General features: G+C 43.1%; 1 protein-coding gene across 2 annotated transcripts; it reads right to left on the bottom strand.

The window, feature by feature from the left end:
• Window positions 1-542: 542 nt before the first annotated feature.
• LOC139445535 (E3 ubiquitin-protein ligase mib1-like) lies at window positions 543-18,102 on the bottom strand. 2 transcript variants are annotated; one of them, XM_071226676.1, is made up of 12 exons: window positions 17,882-18,102; window positions 14,910-14,999; window positions 13,872-14,093; window positions 12,770-12,898; window positions 10,845-10,934; window positions 10,019-10,126; window positions 8,691-8,810; window positions 8,231-8,320; window positions 5,373-5,438; window positions 4,203-4,316; window positions 3,090-3,188; window positions 543-1,886 (listed from the first exon to the last, which is right to left on the bottom strand). In XM_071226676.1, exons 1-12 carry the CDS (start codon window positions 17,933-17,935, stop codon window positions 1,749-1,751), a joined length of 1,320 nt encoding a protein of 439 aa, XP_071082777.1. In that variant the 5' UTR covers window positions 17,936-18,102; the 3' UTR covers window positions 543-1,748. The 2 variants fall into 2 exon arrangements, with proteins under 2 accessions (XP_071082777.1, XP_071082778.1); XM_071226677.1 differs by lacking the exons at window positions 543-1,886; window positions 3,090-3,188; window positions 4,203-4,316; window positions 5,373-5,438 and adding an exon at window positions 7,073-7,342.
• Window positions 18,103-20,845: the final 2,743 nt, after the last annotated feature.

Here is a 20,845-nt window from a genome sequence, read left to right as displayed (position 1 = left end):
CCGAAGATCTGGGTTCGATTCCCGACATGGGTACAATGTGTGAAGCCCATTTCTGGTGTCCCCCGCCGTGATATTGCTGGAATATTGCTAAAAGCGGCGTAAAATCAAACTCACTCACTAGTTAAGGCTAAAATATTTATTTTTTACGGGCTGTCCATGATGTTTCCTTGTGTACCATGGTCCAGTAACATAATGTCACCTTAGCTACGAAGTCTATGTTAAAATATGGGAGTTACGACTATCTTGGCGCCTTTGTGGAACAGGGCTCAGATTTCCTGCAAATCACACCAGATCAAGAAGCAAACAATATACACCCCCTGCTCCTCCCTATCCACAAACTCGATGTGTGCTGGGTACATGTCAATATGTTGCTGGGTACAAAACGACGGTACCCTTGTCAAGACCGACCATTCACCCACCCACCCACCCACCCACCCACACCCACTGCTGCAAAATCATACCAGATACGGTAAGGGATGAGAACGGGAACAAAATACCGATAGAACCACTTTTGAGGAAAATATTTATTTCCTTACACAATTATTTACATTAACATACACCGGTATAAATAATTTACAATTTAATATGTATAATAAATATAATATATACAATGAGTATACAGGACCCATTGTCGTCACTTGGCGGCGTGTCATCGGAACTTTCTCGAGATGGACGCATGTACATCTTTCCATGTAATAGCGGCACGCATTGTGGGAACTGTGGAATGAATGTCTTTGCTGTTTGCTGCAGCCAATGGTGATCCAACTCCCCAGTTACATAATATAGACCCGTGATGATCCTGGTGAGAATTGGTCTTGTCGTAGGGGGCGACAAGCGGAATCGGGTGCATGTCATCGCATCCCCATTGCGTAGATCGATGATCATGATGTCAATCACTGGATTGTCTGGCCCAGGCTATTGTTTACAGTCATATAGATGAACTATTGCTGAGTACAGCGTTAAGCAACAAACAAACAACATAATGAAGTATCACAGGATTGTCATTGACGAAAAAAAACAGTATATCAGAGGCTTGTCCTCTGCCTCAAACACCACAACCACTCATGGGTTGGCATCGAGGAGTAGGCTGGCTGGATTGTTTACACGATATTTATATCGCTTGTCAGTTCTCTTCAAATCTTAAAAGCGCAGCCAAACAACGAGCACTCATTGTCCTAATTATTATCACCTTCTACGCTCTGCACTCAATTCCACCCTCATTTAACATCCTGGACGGTGGGGTAGGCAAGCAGTAAAGGCCAAGACTCGATTCCTCACATTTGTACGATGTGTGATCGCCATTTCTGGCCTCCAACACCCATCACCGCCATATTGCTGGAATATTGCAAAATGCCGCGTCAAACCCAACTTAATCACCACTTAATACCACTTATCTTACCTTCCATGTAAAATACCAGAAAGAAATTGTACCCGCCATATTTAAGCTCCCTTCAGCGAAACGGCGTCGCATGATGTATATTAACATTGATTTTAGATGCTTAAACATAAACATTTTAGCTGGAGTTCGACTGCAAATTTTGCTACAAACAAAGGCTTCGAATCCTTTGTTTTCAAGTAGTGGTGTACACGGCTACACAGAGGGTACGTCAGACCGTATACTCCCACGCAGTATATTGTAAACATGAGAGTTAGTGCTGCAACAGGGGCTCACACTTCAATATCACAAACGCCCCTGGACGTGGAGCATGGGGATTGCACTTGAGGCCGTCGTGTTGCGGGTCTTCGGGTCATAATATGCTGCAGGAGCTGGACTTCTTGGCCCCCTTCTTCCACTTGTCCTGGACGATGTCATGGCGGTCCCCGAGCAGCTCCATCACCTCCGTGTGCTCTTTGTCGGACGCCATGTCAAACGCCGTCTTGCCAATCTGCAGGGTTATCAAAGAGTGGAGTAAACATGGTTTGTTTGTTTGTTTGTTGTTTAACGCCACCCAATATTTCAGCTATATGAAGGCGGTCAGTAAATTATCCGAGTCTAGACCAGACAATACAATGATTGTCATCATGAGCACCTATCTATGTAATTGGGACCAATGACACGCATTAACCAAGTCAGCGAATCCTGTTCTCCCGATCCCCGTTAGTCGTCTCTTACAAGCACGGGTTGCTGGAGACCAATTTTAACATGTTCTCAACTGTCCGTGTATAGTTTGACAATGCACTTGTCTATATTTACCATTGAAGGGTTGTACCCGCATTCTAGCTTTTTAAAGTTTAAGAGCTCAAACTCGTCCAGTTTACACTCAGACGTCTTTACATGAAATGCTTAAAACATGGCTCTTTGTTTTAACTTCTTTAGCCTGCGGTTGCCCTGAAGGTCTGCAATACTCCCCATACCCCATGATATTGTCTTGACTGTGCAGCGGTACATACTAATTCTCGAATCCCTGATTGGCCATGATTATGATGATTGGTATGCTGACACCATGCCGTGATCGTGGGTTTCGCCAAAGTGGCATGCACCCACCAGCTGCACTACTCCATGTTTCCTCCCACACGTCGTGATTAAACTAAAATAGCGGCGGTGAACGCAACTCACTCACACACTCACCCACGAAGCACAGAAGCCGCAGTTTTATATGACTGGAATATTGCTGAGTGCGGCGTTAAACAACAAATGATGCGCAACCATTCATATTCCCAGTGGAAGAATATAGTAGTAAGAGTGAGTGAGTGAGTGAGTTGGGTTTAACGCCGCTTTTAACAGTATTCCAGTTATATCACGGCGTGTCAGCTTAATGTGGGAGGAAAGCCCGAAGTGATGCAGGTCTCAGACGTTTACCACTTCGGTGAAACCCACGAGCACGGGTATGGTGCTGACAAACCTAGAAACATAATCGGGGCGAACCGGGATTCGAACCCACAATCATAGGTTTCTGGCGTGCCCAAAGGACGCAACTCTGCACAGCGAATCGCGGCGCCTTAGACGATTGGGCCACCCGTGCCCCCTATAGTAGTAAGAACATAGTTTGTGTTATAGTAACTATTCCACAAGCCCGTTCCGTTGAATAGGCGATATAAATGCAGCGAGGAATGCCTGTGGTTTGACATCTGCCTATAAAAAGACCTACCAGTGTCTTCTTAGTCTTGTCCGCACCATGTTCCAGCAGGAATTTCACAGAGTCGACCCTATTCTTGTCCGCGGCCAGATGGAGAGGTGTTGTCCCAAGCTGTAACATATGAAGCTAAGCTTTATCATAGAATGTTGGCATACCAGTGTTTACCATAGAATCATATCATACTAATTAACTATGTGTAGTGTCGTTTTAGCAAAGAATCATGTCGAACATATATTAAATACTGCTACTAATAGCGTAAAAACAATCATGGGGTTTTCTTGACGTAATCTGATTCAATCACATATTCAACTTATTCGTGTCTTCAATAACACATGAATTACAGACCATACCCATTTTCCAAAAACATTTATAACTTGTAAATATGTGCGAGCAACATTTCCAATCTCATAACAATTTGGTAACAAGACTGATTGAGTTTCTTAGTGTATCATGCATCGGTTGATAAAAAAACATGAAAGATCAAAGAGTATGGTAGGATATGTCCCAATAAAACGTCGTGGTGCAACATATTGTATCTGTATTGTAGTTTGTAAACCACGAATGTATTGAATGGTAATACAGAAACACGTGTATTGATCCTATAACAGAACCGAGAGCAACCAAACCAATCAAATATCCACTCCGAACCAAGTGAGTGAGTGATTGAGTTGGGTTTAATGCCGCTTTAATCAGTATTCCAGTTATATCGCGGCCTGTCAGCTTAATGTGGGAGGAAAGCCCGAAATGATGCAGGTCTCAGACGTTGACCACTTCGGTGAAACCCACGAGCACGGGTATGGTGCTGACAAACCTAGAAACATAACTGGGGCGAACCGGGATTCGAACCCACAATCATAGGTTTCTGGCGTGCCCAAGGGACGCAACTCGCCGAACCAAGCCGTAACGCCTAGAAATAAGAAGGAGCGACCACAGAGATGACACTACCACACGCCGAAGGACACTTCAACTCTTCAGCTGAAGATGTCTGTCATATTTTCCAACATTCCGGAATCAGATTTGTTTTTCTCGGACTAGTAAAATTCAACATGAATTCATTCTATGGACCCGAGAACGACGTTTCTCTACTTATGTATTTTTCAGATATTTGCGTTCTCCATGCCTCACCCCCTTAACAACAACGTTGACATCGGCGCCTGCTTCCGTCAACGTCTCCAACAACTTCTGCCTCTCTTCAGGATCGTCCTTCAACACAGCCTGGTGAATCGGGTACAGTCCGTCCTGCAATGTACATTGGGAATGATCTTTTCATCATCCTTTATGGTATGGGGCCTGTGTCGTAATGCTCTTCTATTTTGTGTATAGAAATAAAATGTCAAATCTGATAGAAATTCGCGCTGGGGCATGATGAAACAAATATTGTTGCAATAAATCACAAAACAGAAACAAACAAAACCCCCTTGTCCCCCTTGTAAGAGAGAGTGGATATGACGATATATGTTTTATAAAACGACATTAACATTGTACGAATAATGATTACAAGTTATGGCATTTCAGTTGGCAGAATATACCCGATCAACAGTACAATTAATCATTTAAAAGATCACTATCGACTTGATGTTTCTGTGACCTTCAACATATTGTAACTGAATATTTGTAGCCAACCAATGTTGGCCCTTTCCCACATTTTATCCGCCATTTTAGAAAGGTAAGTTTAACTTAAGTGACCTTCCTTAAGTGAACATCATGTGATGCCGAAAGAAACCATCCAAATTACTTTCTTTTGTTTGCATGTTTTCTTGTTGTTTAACGCCGCAATATTAAAATTATATAACGCGGCCTGTAAATAATCGAAACTGGTCCAGACAATCCAGTGAATGATATCGTGAAAAATGCTACGCCGTCGGGGTACTATGACACGGTGTCAACCAAGTCACCTAGCCTGACCGCCCGATCCATTTGGTCGCCTCTTACGACCAGCAGAAGTTGCTGGTAACCAATTCTACCCGGAAATCAAACGGCCTCTTGAGCCTTCAACAAAGTTTTTGTCCCAACATCTATTACATTTCTATTACGTCTCCAGTTTTTCGATCCCCCGTTGTGTGGCCAGTCTGCACCATAGAGTTACTGCTGCATGTTTACATCAAACCGTTGTTGGCCCCACGTTACATCGACAAACAAACGTCATGGTTGTGCCACCAGTGGAAGTCCAACGCCAATCTTTCGCCATCGACGGTACAACGTCACTATGCCATGTGTGTACACAGTTCCTATTGGTAACGTCTCTATTAAATAAATTGAGTCGCCTTTTAGCGCCGATGCGATTGTTGGACATACCTCATTCGCAGTGTTCACGTTGCCATCAGTTTCACGTGTGTCTTCCACTGCTTCCACGACCACATGCTGAAATATTTAATAGTAAAATGTTAAGAAAAATCTCTAAAACCATGGTCACATATTTATTTTTTTCTCACCATTTAAAACAATTAGTTTGATACGCGTGGGCGGCTGCGATTGCCTGTATTTGTTTAACTCGACACTATTCCAGCTATATGACAACGGGCTGAACACCTTATCCATATAGCCACCTCCTACGACAAGCATAGGTTACTGGGAACCTGTTCTTACTGGGAATCTCCACGGTCCACCGGTGTCACTACAAACGTCGGCAAGTGAAATTCATGTGTGATTTGCCATTTATCGTGTAGATGACTTACATGGTCTAAGTATATTCTGAAGTGGCAAGACGGAGGCTAACTAAAATGCTCAAGACGTTTAGTATCATCGTGCTCAGACAATCGATTACATCGGAAATATTACCCTTAATGATATTCAATTTTATTGACCTTGAAAGATATAGAGGTTATCACGCGAGTGTGTTTGGGGATGGTACATATCCTGTATTAGGAGTAAACATTGTATTTAGCGAGCCTTGGCGACCCCAACGGATCGTTTTTATCCGTTGGCTTTATCCTGCCGAGAAACTTACCCATTATATGATAAAAACTGATACCCGTTACACAGCTGAAATATGATGGCAGTATATCACCCTAAAAATGGGCTACAGATGAATTACTTTTGGTTTCAGTATATCAGGGCGGGACACGGAAACTGTTTCAAGCATACTCGGGGTGAGTGAGAGATATGGGTTGACAACCGCTTTGAGTGAGCTTTGAACAGTATTTCAGGATATATCATTGTGTCAGCTTCCTGTGGAAACCGGGCTTGATGTCGGTCGTAGATGTGTACAGCTGTTGTGAAACCAAGAGCACGAGTATTATACTGTTGTTAGTTTGTTTGTTGTTTAACGCCGCACTCCGCAATATTCCAGCTTTATGACGGCGGTTTGTGAAAAATCGGGTCTGTACCAGACAATCCAGTATTTGACATCATGAGCATCGGTCCGCGCAATTGGGATACGATGACATGCATCAATCAAAGTCAGCGAGCCTGACCACCCGATTCCGTTAGTCACCTTTTACGGCAAGCATGGGTTGCTGAAAAGCTATTCTACCCCGGATCTTCATGGGTCATACCAAGGATCATAGTCGGGATTCGAGCCCTCGACCAGCGGTTCAGCTTAAGGGAAGCAATTATGTACAACAAACTGCGACGCTGCAGACCACTCGGCCACACATCGGTCACACACGTCCACTCATGAATGAAGCTCCAAAGAGGTATTCAAATCGGAGTAAAACATGGCGGTATCATATAAAAGCATTACATTCAGAGCTAGTGGCCCTTTTGAATAAGTTAAGAAAACAAACAGAATCTTAGGGTAAGGTTACCAAAACAATCACAGTTGTTTATTGGATTATTATCAACAAATAAGCGTTAGTATAACAGATAATGCAAAAAACGATAAGTGCACTACTTATAACAACACTGTGCATCACACTGTAAGACATGCTTTTAATAACATAACAGATAAAATATAATCATGCATAAATGATATGTGCATCACTTCTATATAAACAAAATAAAGTGCATCACACTGTAAATAAAGGCATGTTTTCAACTAAAACAAAACAAAAACATAATATACATGTATTAAGTAAGTGTTAATGACTCTGTTAAAGAGAAATATTCAAACGGTGGCCACCCTTTCAAGTAGAACCCGATGTATTACATCACACGGAGAGAGAGGAGGTTAGACGTCGCAGGCGGTTATTCACTTGCACCATACTCACTTCCGGTTCCGGTGATGGAATTGTTTCCGGTTTTGGAACCGGAGAGGTCGCCGGTCCTGGCTCCGGAGATGGCTCCGAAATACTCTCCGGAGATGGCTCGGGGTTTTGTTCACCTTCCTATATTACGCATGCAGTATAATATGTATTTTACTGGAGTTGACCGCACATTCCGTGTTAGTGAATACCTTATGTCACAGGAAGTATATCACACACAGTTCACATTCATTACAAAGGATATCCAACAATTTCTAACTGAAGATAATTTTAACTGACATATTTTGGGGACTTGGAATTTTAAACTTGGTTTATGGACCTGTCGATCTCCGAAAATAACAAATGTCGTAATTCGTCCCCCCGAGACCGTTAAAACATTTTTCTGAGGCATATTATAGTTTATTAGTTGGACAACAAAAAACGACCGACATAATTTTCAACAAAATAAAACTTTTAAGGAACAAAATAGGTTTGGGGCCCCCTCATTCACAATCGGGTATCGCCCAGGAACGTGCGAGCCATGTGATTAATAACGACATGTATCTGTGGGACCAATCCTCTGCCAGGGACAATCTTGTGGTTCTAAAACTACCGGAGTTGACAATGGACACACGGTAGCACAAGGTAGACACACTGATTGGTGTTCTCGACTCTTGCAAATATGTGTGGGTGTGGGTGTGCCAACACTGAGCTTAACGTCCTGTCAATTTAACACTGGTTTATTCTTTATTCATGAACTGTATGTTAGGTTTGATGTTGCAATGCGAAAAGAATTGATTGGTCACCTACATTGAGCTTTGGACAAACAGTTTGTAAACCATCCAATGAAAAGTAAAAAGCCAAAACAACTTTTCATTTATTTATCGGGTTTTTTTTCATTTAGCTCCAACAACATTAGTTTTAGGAAAGCAGTATTTTTAAAATATTGACTTTGTTTCGACTATCGGTTTGGGGGCAAATCTATAACCCAATTAACTAAAAATAACATAAGGTCTTGCATGTTTTACGTACCCTGGGGTGTTCGGACTGGGACTTGGTCAGCACAGCAACTACATCGCTGTATTGTTTCTCCTTGGCCAGCTTGAGTGCATCCTTGCCGTCCTGTAATAATAACAACAACAACAATAATAATAATCGTAAGAAATCTCTGCTAAATCCGACCATATCATAAGCATTTCTTTATGAACCTCTATCAAATGGTGATGATACCAGGTGTTTACGGAAAGGTGAGCCCCAGGACACACCAGTGACAACACAATAACAGATACTTTCGTACTAAATAGATTTATCATAACACAATACCCGGAGGTGCGCTTGTTAGTAACTGCTTGCACTAAAAATACCAACACAAAATTCTTTCGTTAACCCCACCCCCAACACTATTACGAATTTTGCAGTGTTCAATACAGTTACACATACATAACCAATTCCTATCAGAGCATATAAATAATGCAGCTCGGGCAAAGCCTACCAGATCTTTAAAGGTGATATCGGCACCACATTCGAGGAGGAGGTTGACCACTGGCATCATCTGGCCACTCTTACGGAGATCTTCGCTCTTGATGGCCAGGTTAAGAGCGCTGTCCCCTTCCTGAAAGAAGTCTCCGATTATCTCGGGATTACATCGCATGGTAAATATGATACTGGGAGTCACTACTCTTCACGTGGTAAATATAATACTGGGAGTAGCTACTCTTCACGTGGTAAATATAATACTGGGAGTAGCTACTCTTCACGTGGTAAATATAATACTGGGAGTAGCTACTCTTCACGTGGTAAATATAATACTGGGAGTACCTACTCTTCACATGGTAAATATAATACTGTGAGACCCTACTCTTCACATGGTTAATATAATACTGGGAGACCCTACTCTTCATATGGTAAATATAACCCTTGGGGATCCTACTTTTCATGTGGTAAATATAATACTTTGGGACCCTACTCTACACACCGTAAATATAATACTTGGAGACCCTACTCTTCATATGGTAAATATAATACTCGGGGTCTGTACGATTTACATAAAAAAAGACTTTAAACCACAAACAGGTCTGAGCAACGTCTCAGTTCGACCGCTGAGATTGAGAGAGGAGCATTCAAATCTTGGCTTTAACCCAAGACCACCGGCTCCTGACATGACAAAGGGACACAACTAAGGAATACAAACAAAATATAGCAGTCTTAGTAGTCTCTTAGGCCAATTGGGACAACCACGTCTCCTCCAACAGGACATTTGTCGGAAACAGTTTGCTCTTAGTTGAGTACTTATTCAAAGGATCGAGCGACCCGTGGAGATCCGGGATAGAAAAGGTCTTCAGCAAACCATACTTGCCGTCAAAGGCGACTATGCTTGTCGTAAAAGGCGACTAACGGGATCGGGTGGTCAGACCCGTTGACTCGGTTGATGCATGTCATCGTATCCCAATTGCGTGGATCGATGTTCATGATGTTATTCACTGGATTGTCTGGTCTAGACTCGATTTTTTACAAACCGCCGTCAAATAGCTGGCCTATTTCTGAGTTCGTCGTGAAACAAACAAAGGATCGAGCAAAATATGTTAGGTTTTTATGATAAAACTGTTATACAATATACCATAAAACGTCAACATCAGAGAATAACAAGTCTCGATTGTCCGCAGTAAAGTGCGACGGCGACCTAAACAAACTAGACAATCAAGTGATGGACCAGAAAATCCAGTGAAAAGAGCATTTACTCATTTTGTGTTTGCCTTGCCGTACGATTATTATCAAGACCTGCAGCTTAGCAGGAACACAGGTAGTTTTAATGATACTTACATCATCCCTGAGATCAACATCCGCCCCAGCGGATATAAGCATGTCCAGCACGCGCATGACAGGAAGTGTACATCGAGTGAGTGCATAGTGGATAGCGCCGGCGCCAAACTGAAGACATGCATTTCGGATAGGATTATAGCAATAGTTAGAAGCCATACATTAGAATGTTTAAGTTAATACTGCTATAAACAGTCACATATTGCGTGTGATTATTTTCACCTTTCGTTTCATGGCTCATGAACGAAGCATTCTTATTTAACATCAACAACAAAGCTAGACTCTGACTGAAACAAATTTCTTTTGACTCGTAATATATTTTCTTGAGTCACCTTGCCCTTCTGATTGTAAGCCTAGAAAAAATAAGTCTGCGCCAGCGCGCTGTATACTTGTGCAGTAATGTAATAAAAGAGGGAAACGCCACAATCATTGGATTTATGAACTGTCCATTTACGTTCATATTGAATACTGCAACGTCTTTGACAAAGGGGGGCACGGGTGGCCCAGTTGTCTAAGGCGCCGTGATTCGCTGTGCAGAGTTGCGTCCCTTGGGGACGCCAGAAACCTATGATTGTGGGTTCGAATCCCGGTTCGCCGCGATTATGTTTCTAGGTTCGTCAGCACCATACCCGTGCACGTTTCACCCAAGAGGTAAACGTCTGAGACCTGCATCACTTCGGGCTTTCCACCCACATTAAGCTGACACGCCGTGATATAACTGGAATACTTTTTAAAGCGGCGTTAAACCCAACTCACTCACTCACTAACTTGTGTATAGGCCTCGCCTGAGCCTACTCCTTGTGATGGATGCTGTGTCTTGGAAGCGTACCTTGTTGATGTAGTTGGGGTCTGCACCTTTCTTGATAAACTCTTTCATGGTATCTTCATCACTCTCCAACACCGCCTTGTTCAAGATGGGCTGAAACACGGAGGCCAGTGAGTGACTGCATGTTGTTTTACGCCATAGGCAACTACATTCAAGCTATGTCGTGAAGACACATAAATAACAAACCCTCGGTCATGTAACCGGTAGTTGATAGCGTGGACAACGACCCACGACGTCGGTGAAGGATGACGAGGCCTAAACCGAGAGTCCACCTCATTCTTCTCTTTAGAAGTCACTTACGACTATCCTTTCATGTGAACCTTTTCGATGAAAAATGTTTCCATACGCAAATTCCTGTTTTCAATTATTCATAATTGAAACTAAAACAATATGTTCCCTTCGTTTAAAAAAAACGGCAAGGAAATCAGGCTGATTACACGCCGCGCTCGGCAAAATTCCAGTCCGTAAATATTCGTGTCGGACCAGACAATCCAGAAATTGATATCATGAGCAAGAATCAATAAAATCGGGGACGTTGACACACAATCAACCAGCTTGAAGTTAACGAGCCTGACCATCCCATCCATTACGCCGCGTTGTACGTTTGTTTGTTTGTTTGTTTGTGTGTTTGTTTGCACTCAGAAATATTCCAGCAATATGACGGCTTTCTGTAAATATTCGAGTCTGGACCAGATAATCCAGTGATTGACATCATGAGCATCGATCCACGCAATTGGGATCCACGCATCAACCAAGTCAGCGAGCGTGACTACCCAATCCCGTTAGTCGCCTCTTACGACAAGCATAGTCGCCTTTTACGGCAAGCATGGGTTGCTGAAGACCTATTCAACCCGGATCTTCACGGGTCCGCGTCTTACGAACATCAGAGGTTACTTAGAACACATTCTGATCGGCATTGGTACGGCGACTGATTAAACGTGTCCAGTTGCAATATGGTCAGTCAGGGCTCTCATTGGTTATGGACACTGTCTGGGAAACAATCCCGGAGGAGCATTAATCAATTCAAGATTATAAATACACCAGTTGACTCGTCTAACAACCCGGAGTTGATTGCCTGGTTCACGCAATCTGGTGATATAAGGGACCTGGCGTCAGCAACGGGAAACTAATTACACTGCACTGACTGGACGGATTGAAGAGGGGAGGTGAAATGGGGTTTAACGTCGTGTTCAAACGAAGAACTCTATCCATAGAATTATCTCCCTTGTTCAACATGCCAACTTCTAAATGCCACTTCTAAAGTTACATAAACAGCGACGTGCGTGCACGTGTGTGTGTGTGGCTGCTTCTACTAGTCTGGGCATATGTTTTATAGAACTAGCCCGCTGAGATACCATGCCGCGGTTTTAACATGAATACCCCACTCAGACACAGTATACTGACTCCCAGCCGACCAGTCCTTGGTTTATGACCTTCGTGACGAGCTCTGGGCAGCGAAAAAACAAGTGCCGTCTTTTAACGTATTTTCGTATGACGCGGCCAGGGATCAAACCGACCGTCCGCTCTGGGAACAGACGCTCTACCACTAGACCACGACGGCGATCTAGGGATGAAAGAGAGCTAAGCGATAGGTAGATTTCTTCATAAATTAACACGGCTCTAAATCTAGACATCGGCACCCTAATTTTAGTTCTTCAGAGTGAGTGAATGTGGTTTTACGTCGCTTTTAGCAATATTCCAGCAATATCACGGCGGGGGACACCAGAAATGGGCTTCACACATTGTACCTATGCCGGGAATCGAACTCGGGTCTTCAGCTTGACGAGCGAACGCTTAAACCACTAAGCTACCCGACCGCCCCTAGTTCTTCAGAACAATGGTAAACTTAGTATGTGTCATGCTGGTGTTTATAAAAGGGTTATTCATCATTCATCGAGGATGCTCATGGTAAAAGAATGAAAACTCACGGCATATTTCTCCCCATATCGTTCACGGTAGGAATTCTGCACCTCGTTGCTACTTTTGGAACCGTCCAGCGTTGAGGCCACGAGGTCATGACCTTTAGCTAAAGCACAGTCGTAGGAGGAGCGAAGGCGCTGAAAAATATCGTCAGTGACCATGATCTGCTTGGCAATCAATGGCGTCCATCATTTTAAAGGCATCAATCTACATCAAACATGTGATGAATTGTAACCATGGATACCTATTTTGTACGTGAAATGATATTTACAATAAATATTACATTTTGGCTGCGTTGACCCTCAGTGGCGTTTTAATAGTGTGCATACACGTAGCGGCCTTGTTGACTATGAATGTCGTAGAAATGAGAGACGATAGCTAGAGAAACCCTGGATACAAAGGGATGTTAACTTCCCTAGATATATCTAAATGAACCACGGGGAGATTTCGATGGCTCCACGTAAAGCAGGTGAGGTGAAATTTGGTTTAACGTCGCGTCCAAGATAATTGCGCTTATATAGCGACGTGCGTGCACGTGTGTGTGTGGCTGCTTGTACTAGTCCGGACTGATGCCGATTTATAGTGCTAGCATACCGAGATATCATGCCGCAGTTTAACATGGATACCCCACTCAGACACAGTTTACTGACTCCGAGCCGACCAGTCCTTGTTTTAGCCCTTTAATGCCGAACGCCAGACAGGGTAACAACAAGTACCATCTTTTAACGTCTTTTGGTATGACGCGGCCGGAGATAGAAACCCGGACCTTCCGCTCTCCGGGCGGACGCTCTACCACTAGACCACGGAGGTGGTCACGTACAGCAAGAGCGAGTTTGGTTTAACGCCGCTTTGAACAGTATTTCAGTTCTATTACAGCTTGATTTTGGAGGAAAGCTAGAAGTGATGGTGGTTCTAGTTGATTACCATTGTAAAACCCATGAGCACGTGTATGATGCTGACAATCCTAGGAACATAATCAGAACGAATATTGGATTCGAAACCATGATCATAGGTTTCTTGAACGTGTAAGGGACGCAACTCGGTACACGGTACACTGTATAGTCCGTGCGGAGCGCCACCTAACGTCTCCAGGCCGACAGTTCCTCTCACCTTATTGCGGATTTCAGCATCCGCCTTGCAGTCGATTAGTTTGACTATGACGTCATAATTCTGAGGAAATTCTCCGTTTTCTACCGCTAGGTGGAGTGCTGTGTCTTTATTCGTCTCAGTCTGAGCATTCACGTCAACGCCATTGTTGACGAGGACTTCTATCACATCGATGACGTCATTGCGGTCACTCAATATAGCAACGTGCAGGGGAGACAACCCTTCCTAGTATCAACAAAAGTCATGCAATAAGAAAATGAATAAGACACTTGTCCATGATGCATTTGTCAATCCTGTTTGGTATAACTGAATACCGACACTTTTTCTTGTGTACGACAAAAATATTTTGCTGGGACAGTCATAAAACGATGACTTTGATGACGTAATACATGTTTTCTTATATTACGTTAATGAGTTGGGTTTAACGCGGCTTTTAACAGTATTCCAGATATATCACGGCGTCTCAGCCTAATGTTGGAGGAAAGTGATGCAAGTCTTAGACGTTAACTAGTTTGGTGACACACACGAGCACCGGTATGGTGCAGACAAACCTAGAAACATAATCGGGGCGAACCGGGATTCGAACCCACAATCATGGGTTTCTGGCATGTCCAAGGGACGCAACTCTGCACAGCGAATCGACCACCCGCGCCCCCTGTCATGACGAGTAATATTACTTTTACGTCTATTCTTTTAGCAAGCACTTCATGGCATTTAACGCCGATTCGAAAGTATTTCAGCTTGATGTGGCAGGAAACCCAAATTCCAATCCCAGACGTGCCAATCCCAGACGTTTACCACTTTGACGAAGCCCACGAGCACGTGCATGGTGCTGACAAACACGGAAACATGAACAGGGTGAGTTTTGGATTCGAACCCACGATCATAGGTTGCTGGCACACCTCAGCGAACTGTTTTAACTCACTCACTCTTTGCAAGCAAATATATTTATATGTTGTTGTTTTTTCGTCTTTCCCTCTAATGATGAATTACTAACGACATGAACCAGCATCACTGCAGATGAAGGAGACCACTACTTACGTAGAAGAGGTCGTCTAGTTTAGGATTGCTGTTAAAGAAGTTCCGGATGTCGTCTATGGATCCCAGCGCACATGCGCGATAAAGTGGTTCCTGTGAAATAAATGATGACATCTTCTCTGAAATATGTACATGTATATATGTATTATGTTAAAGTGAAACGTTTAGGGTTTTTTAATTTTCGTTTTCATTTCAGTCTCTCTCCGACCATTCGAATACAATGTAACGTTAAATGGAAGTATGCTAAGTGGCCTGGTGGCCTTTTCCAGTCCAGGTCTAGACATTGTAATTAATTGTGTTTAATTGAGGCATTGTCTTGTGTAATAAGGATAATTAGTAACTGATTATAAATACATTAAAAAAATTCATCAGCAAATTGCGAAAGTGGGCTTTTCACAATTTCAGACCTTCTAAAGAAAACTAGCAGAGACCTACCAAGCGTACACACTTGAAATAGAAATAGCCAAACAGTCAATCACGCACACCGCAACAAATGGTAACACGCTGCGTAATTTACTGTGTTCAATTTCATTGCAATTGTTACCATTAAGATGCAAACTTTATGGGGATTGTGTCGTAGTAATTTGTGTGAGTAATAAATACTACGTGTGTGGCTATATCTATTGAATGTGTGTGTATATTCCATAATTTGGTAGCTCTCTGTTGGTTCTCTTTGATAGACCTGGATTTGAACGAAATGTGCTGGGGCTGTCAATAAATCCGTGTCTAGATCTCCTTTAAGTCTACGTGATACACAGACATACACCCTGCTGGCCTAGGAGACCCACAAGGCATCGCCTACAATATGCAGGTAGACGACGAAGCATGTGTCAAGCGTGAAATAGGGTAGCCATATAGGCTCACTGACACTTCCGTACACCACGGGGCGTTACGTCTACTGCTATGCTTACCTATATTGACACACTGTGAAAACGCATGGTGGAATTTAGGAAATACTTTGCAGCGAACTGACAGAAAACATAGTAATTGGTATGAGTTAGTGCGGGCTGAAGGCATGCAGCATTGCAATAATGTTGTCTGAGTTTGAATCCTCATTCACGTTGTCATACCCGGACAACTTCCAGTTACTTGTTACTTGTCAAGAGACAAAATGTTTCAGTATATTGTTTGTTTGTTTGTTGTTTAACGCAGCACTCAGCAATAGTCCAGCTATATGACGGCGGTCTGTAAACAATCGAGTCTAGACCAGGCAATCCAGTGATTGACATCATGAGTATCGATCCACGCAATTGGGATACGATAACATACATCAACTAAGTTAGCGAGCCTGACCACCCGATCCCGTTAGTCGCCTCTTACGACAAGCATAGTCACCTTTGACGGCAAGCATGGGTTGCTGAAGACCTGTTCTACCCCGTATCTTCACGGGTCGTTTCAGAAAATAAGTAAGTTATGGTTTGGTATTATATATTATGTGGCTTCCATTGGAAGGTGGTAGAACATAAAGGAATGAAAAGTTTATGGATAACATCTTTTTTGCTTCGCCTGCATGCTAGTTTAATGCTACTTTGAATAGTATGTCAGGTGTATCACAGCGTGTCAGCTTGATGTGGGAGGATATTCACCTGAATAAGGGTCAAGTAGCTCTGGAATGTGGTTAGAAACAATAAAGAGGTCATTTCAAGTCTAATTATTTGATAGTAGATATGCTTAATATATCCATGACAGATCCTATCAGTTATTTGATAAAATAATTGTAAATATCGGCAATTCAAAGATTCAAGGATCTTAGTAGTTGACTTTTTGTGTAGGGTTCGAACCTTGAGTGACTGAGTGAGTATGGTTTTACGCCGCTTTTAGCAATATTCCAGCAATATCACGGCGGGGGACACCAGAAATGGGCTTCACACATTGTACCCATGTCGGGAATCGAACCCGGGTCTTCGGCGTGACGAGCGAACGCTTTAACCACTAGACCACCCGACCGCACCTGGGTTCGCACAGCCAAGTCGTTTAAACAACTACCAAATTATGGCATAACAAAGGGTAATCAACTTATTTACTATTTAAATTACCTTTTTAATATTATCGCACTTATCTTCAGAAAAGAACAAATATTGTTTCGTTGTATCCGGGAAACAGGCCTACTGTTTACAACGACTAACACCTTCTGTTCACGCCATGTTGCCTGCTTTCATTCAGGTGTGTTAACGTTCACTGACTCGGGCCTATTGTGCTGGGCTGTTAACATGTAGCGAATACACTGGCAGAGTCGTTAGATCCCGTTATACGGGCAGGACACAGGAAGAGAGACACATACACACACTGACATAGATAGGGATCTGTGCCAGTTGTATACTTGGCAATATTTCGGCTATATAATCGACACTCCAGTGATCGAGACAGAGATCGAGAGACACAGGGAGAGAGACAGAGACAGTGGGGGTGGTGGGGAGGGAGGGTGTCAAGTAGGTGACATATATCCGGACAGTGAGTAGAGTAAGTGATACGTGTCATCCTTGGTATGGGTGTACCTACCACTATTTTACATTGCTTCCTGAACCGTAATTTACTGACTGTATACTACAATATGTTTTAAAAACTCTCACAAATAGGAGATATAGGCTTACATAGTTCATTACATTATGTATCCAACCCATAAATCTAATCCTATCATGTTTAAGAACTTGAAACAATGGCGGTAACGTCCCTACACAAATAACGCTTGTTTACACACTCTATCGCTGTATCAGTAAAACAAGCACCTTGCGCGTCCATATATAGCATAGTCTCCGACACAACAAGACACCTGTAAGTATCTAATCCGCAATAAAATGAGACATTATCAAGTTAATACTTCAAGTATACATTAGACATGTGACATGTAGACAGTAACACAAACTAATATAAATGACTGACAAACAAATCAGATCTCCTGTCCCATTCTCGCATAAACCGCAACGTGATATACAACAACTGTATACAACCAGTGTTGAACGAATCGCCGTACTTACAACTTGGCTGTTCGAGTCGTCATTCTCAAACTGTACCCGTTTCGGATCTGTCATATCAACGACCTGCTTGGATTATGTGATTCCACATTGCACGTGAACAGTCCGAGATCCTTCAAAGTGTCATCATAAAGTACATGTATTTAAAAACAGTTCCATGCTGGTACCTTCGCGTGGGCTACCAAATTAAACCCAGCTGGCACATGTGCGTGTTGGTTTGCCAGTGCTTGATTGCCTGTTTGATTTGTGGTGGTTACAATGCCTTATCAAGTATTGAAGAGGCCCTGTATAGGTGAACCTTAGCGCTGCTCTGCGAATCCAGCCACAGGTATAACTCAGCTGGGGTTTTTTACTATCCTTATAATGTAGTAAACACTGCCTGTTATCAGACACATTGTCAATGATAAATCACTAACATGTTACCTGCTTATTAAAAATATAATATAGCTGTAAGCCCATGTTCTGTTTGTTTAAGGGCTGGTTTGTATTTAACGCATCGATTATACTGTGGGAAAAACTTGCTGCTACAGGTTTCTACTGATAATTATTGATTCCTTATTGCCTGTAATTGATCAAGCATGTGCTGAATAATCTATACAGATTGCATTAGATTTAAAAAAAATCTCTTTAGTTTGGAAATCATCGTGTTATGTTATTTATTTTGACCATAGTGGATAATTTAACATGTCCCTTTAAACGATTAACATGGAATGGGACCTCTTGTACATATCTGCGCAACCTTAACATGGCCTTTCTAATCCGCTACCGTCTTAACGGATGAACGGGGGCGAGAGCCGGGCACGCAAATGTACTGGTTGCTACGATCAACAATGTCAGCGGCAGCTTGAAATACAATCGGTGTGACGGACGGGAGCCCACTGAATAGGATTACGCGTTATTCCAGTCTTACCTAGTGAAAGCAAACCCATGTCTTGTTTATTAAGATACACTAGACACGGACCACTGGCAGTCTTTGCTTTTATACTGTCGAGGCTTAGCTCTTCACGACTCACAATATAAGATACCATAAGTGTTCATCACTATTTCCTCCTGTAGCTGCTTCTACTGGGACGACTTTTGTTTTGTCAACGCCGCAGTCAACACTATTCCAGATTTATGACGGCGTTCTGTGAATAATCGAGTCTGGCCAAGACCATCCAATGATTGACTGCATGAGAATCGACCTACACAATTGGGATACGATGACATGCATCAACTAAATCAGTGAGCCTGCCCCCCCTCCTCCTCCTACTACTACTACTGCTGTTGCTGCTACTCCCATTACAACCGTTATTATTACTACATGTAGCATTTACTACTACTACTACTACTACTACTACTTCTGCTGCTGCTGCTGCTGCTACCACTACTACTGCTGCTGCTGCTGCTACTCCCATTACAACTGCTATTGACCCGTGAAGATTCGGGGTCGTTTGAAAAAAAGTTAATTACAAACAAAAAAACATGTCAAAGCTAGGTAAGCATGGCCAAATCATACATTATCAGGCTCGAGAATAGGCCTATAAAGTCATAACTACATGGAGAAAGGAACCGTGAAGATCCGGGAATGAATAGGTCTTCAACAACCCATGCTTGCCGTAAAAGGTGACTATGCTTGTCGTAAAAGTCGACTAACGGGATCGGGTGGTCAGGCTAGCTGACTTGGTTGATGCCTGTCATCAATCCCAATTGCGTCGATTGATGCTCATGATATTAATCACTGGATTGTCTGGTCCAGACTCGATTATTTAAAAACCGCCGTCAGATAGCTGGAATATTGCTGAGTTCGGCGTTAAACAACCAACCAACAAACCAACAACTGTTATTATTACTACATGCAGCATTTACTACTGCTGCTGCTACTACTACTACTACTACTACTGCTGCTGCTACTGCTACTACTACTACTGCTACTGCTACTGCTACTGCTGCTGCTGCTACTACTACTACTACTGCTGCTACTGCTGCTACAACTACTACTGCTGTTGCTGCTACTCCCATTACAACTGTTATTATTACTACATGCAGCATTTACTACTGCGGCTACTACTACTGCTGTTGTTACTACTACTACCCTCCCTACTGCGGCTACTACTACTGCTGCTGTTACTACTACTACCCTCCCTACTGCGGCTACTACTACTGCTGCTGTTACTACTACTACCCACCCTACTGCGGCTACTACTGCTGCTGTTACTACTACTACCCACCCTACTGCGGCTACTACTACTGCTGCTGTTACTACTACTACCCTCCCTACTGCGGCTACTACTACTGCTGCTGTTACTACTACTACCCACCCTACTGCGGCTACTACTGCTGCTGTTACTACTACTACCCACCCTACTGCGGCTACTACTACTGCTGCTGTTACTACTACTACCCTCCCTACTGCGGCTACTACTACTGCTGCTGTTACTACTACTACCCACCCTACTGCGGCTACTACTACTGCTGCTGTTACTACTACTACCCTCCCTACTGCGGCTACTACTACTGCTGCTGTTACTACTACTACCCACCCTACTGCGGCTACTACTACTAAGTCCCCACTGGACTTTGTAGTATAGAATGACGTTGATTTGATTATTATCCACGACGAAATTGAAGTAGTTGCTATCGCGTCGTTTTTCATGTTCGAAGCTTTATGGCAATATTCCAGAAATATGAAGTCGAACCCGGCTCGTCGGCATGAGAAGCGAATGCTTTGACCACTAGGCTAACCTAACGCCCTGTAACTGTGGTTGATGTGTTGCGATCAGTGTGTGGCTGCCGTTCTGGCACAACCAGTAGTGGGAATACAACTTCGTCTAGCATACATTTGTCTTTTACGCTGCACTCGGGGTTTATATAATTGTATCTAACAGTGATTGATATGAAAAGCAACGCCACATGCAGCCGGGTTCGATATCTCGCAGTCAATCGCTTAACCGAGTCTGACCAACTGATTCACTAGGTCGCCTAGTA

This window comes from Haliotis cracherodii, unplaced genomic scaffold (genome assembly GCF_022045235.1).
Source record: "Haliotis cracherodii isolate W230 unplaced genomic scaffold, xgHalCrac1.p SCAF_6, whole genome shotgun sequence".
NCBI lineage: Eukaryota > Metazoa > Mollusca > Gastropoda > Lepetellida > Haliotidae > Haliotis > Haliotis cracherodii.
The sequence above is the reverse complement of the archived record's forward strand: the minus strand, read 5'-3'. Positions and strand labels throughout refer to the sequence as shown.